Source organism: Buceros rhinoceros, unplaced genomic scaffold (assembly GCF_000710305.1).
Source record: "Buceros rhinoceros silvestris isolate BGI_N320 unplaced genomic scaffold, ASM71030v1 scaffold29337, whole genome shotgun sequence".
Taxonomy (NCBI): Eukaryota; Metazoa; Chordata; class Aves; order Bucerotiformes; family Bucerotidae; genus Buceros; species Buceros rhinoceros.
Genome location: NW_010422031.1, coordinates 6,163 through 7,754, shown reverse-complemented (window position 1 = coordinate 7,754; position 1,592 = coordinate 6,163). Strand labels below are relative to the sequence as shown.

Here is a 1,592-nt window from a genome sequence, read left to right as displayed (position 1 = left end):
GGGTACCGGCCCCCGCGGGGCCCCCCGCCACTGGCAGTGGCTGCTCTGGAGGCGAAGACCTTCCGACTGTGGAGGGGCTGTGGTGGGCGGAAGTTGTTGGTCATTTTTAGAAGCGCAGGGCCGTCCCCTGGGAAGTGGAGGGTGCTGACGAACGCCCGCAGCTGCACAGGGGGAGAGGAAGGGGTGGGCAGCCGCTTCGCTGGGCACCCAGAGCTCCCACACCCTCACGATCCCAACTGGTCCTGTCCTGCAGCCGATGACACAGGACCCACAGCACGGTCCCACTCCAGTGGGTGTCCTCCTACCACCCCTCACTGCTCTCCCGAAACTAGACCCAGCAGGCAAGTACACGAGTCAGGGCCTTGCAAGGATCGGCTCTCGAGTTCTCAAGGAGCTAATTGGGTTTCACTGCCTGTGCTGAGCACTTAGAGAGCAGCTGGCCCATGACACCCTCAAGGAAATACGTCTACTAAGATGCTTGGGCAGCAGAGGAGAACTCGCTCACTCGATCCATCCACCTGCCCGCCTCTTGGAGCCTCTTCTGAGCTCCAACGGGTTCGCTCTCATTTCACTTCCCGATACTGGGGCTGTGCAGGAGCGCGCTATGGACAGGATTTCTCCCCACTGGCAGGTGGCCACAGCTCCGTTACTTAACCCATATAAAACTAATTAATTGCCAGGTTGCTGGAAGCATCAGTAGAGGGATCACTGTCCCTGCTCCGGGGTCGGGTGAAGCACAAAGGAGAGGGGCTGTGCTTTGGTCACCCAGAGGGTTCAGCCCTTTGGGTGCCAGAGCGCGGGGCTGTACATCCCAGTACCTGCTCCTGGCCGATCTCCACTGGCTCCTCAAAGATAGTCCAGACGACGACCTCGCTGCAGTCGGGGGTGGTGAGGGAGCCCTGGTAGCGGTAGTACCCGGAGAGGCGACTGGCATGCGGCAGCAGGGTGCTCAGGCGGAAGGTAGATGCCAAATCCACGGAATTCCCTGCAGGGTGAGTGAGACACGGGCACTCAGCCCGTCCTGTCCAGGGACACTGGGCATGGGACAGCAGGGACAACACCATCAGTTTCCCCACAGCCAGACAGCCCCAGACTGGCAAGTGCCCCCTACCCAACCTACCGAGGTGCACCCCTGCCCTGCTGCACCGAGGTCTCCTCTTTTTGCCCCTGCCCCAGTGCAGAGGCCACTCACCAGCATGGGAGACATTCCTCAGTCCTGCCACAATGGTGTTGTAGTTGGTGTTGGGAGTTTCAGAGACCTGTGGAGGGAGAGAGTAAAGCTGGGGTGGGGCAGGACAGAGACCAGGGAGGGCAGAACCAGATCATCCTGCACCAACGAGCATCCACAGGCAGAGCCAGCCCTGATCCGCACCACCAGTGACCTCCCAGCCAGGACCCCCTTACACTAAGCCACTGGGGCAGTCAAGGCACCTTTCCCTGCCAAAGCTCCCCAGCACCTCCTGGCATCGACACAGCCTGTTCCCGCCCTGCCTCTCTGCCTCGGGGTGGCCAGATGAACCCTTCTCTGGCCGCACCATGAGCAGCCTATTCCCGGGGTGTCCCATTCTGACAGCCGTGTGAGTTCCCACAGA

The 1,592-nt window shown here is 61.2% G+C and overlaps 1 protein-coding gene across 1 annotated transcript in view; it reads right to left on the bottom strand.

The window, feature by feature from the left end:
• Positions 1-6: 6 nt before the first annotated feature.
• Positions 7-1,592, bottom strand: part of LOC104496750 (carbonic anhydrase 15-like) — a gene marked incomplete at its 3' end in the record, with an annotated part of 7,723 nt that continues 6,137 nt past the window's right edge. The window contains exons 6-8 of the mRNA XM_010139912.1: positions 1,193-1,259; positions 819-985; positions 7-161 (exon numbers count right to left, since the gene is read on the bottom strand). Of these exons, the coding sequence (XP_010138214.1) occupies positions 7-161; positions 819-985; positions 1,193-1,259 (389 nt within the window). The remainder of the gene's footprint in view (positions 162-818; positions 986-1,192; positions 1,260-1,592) is intronic.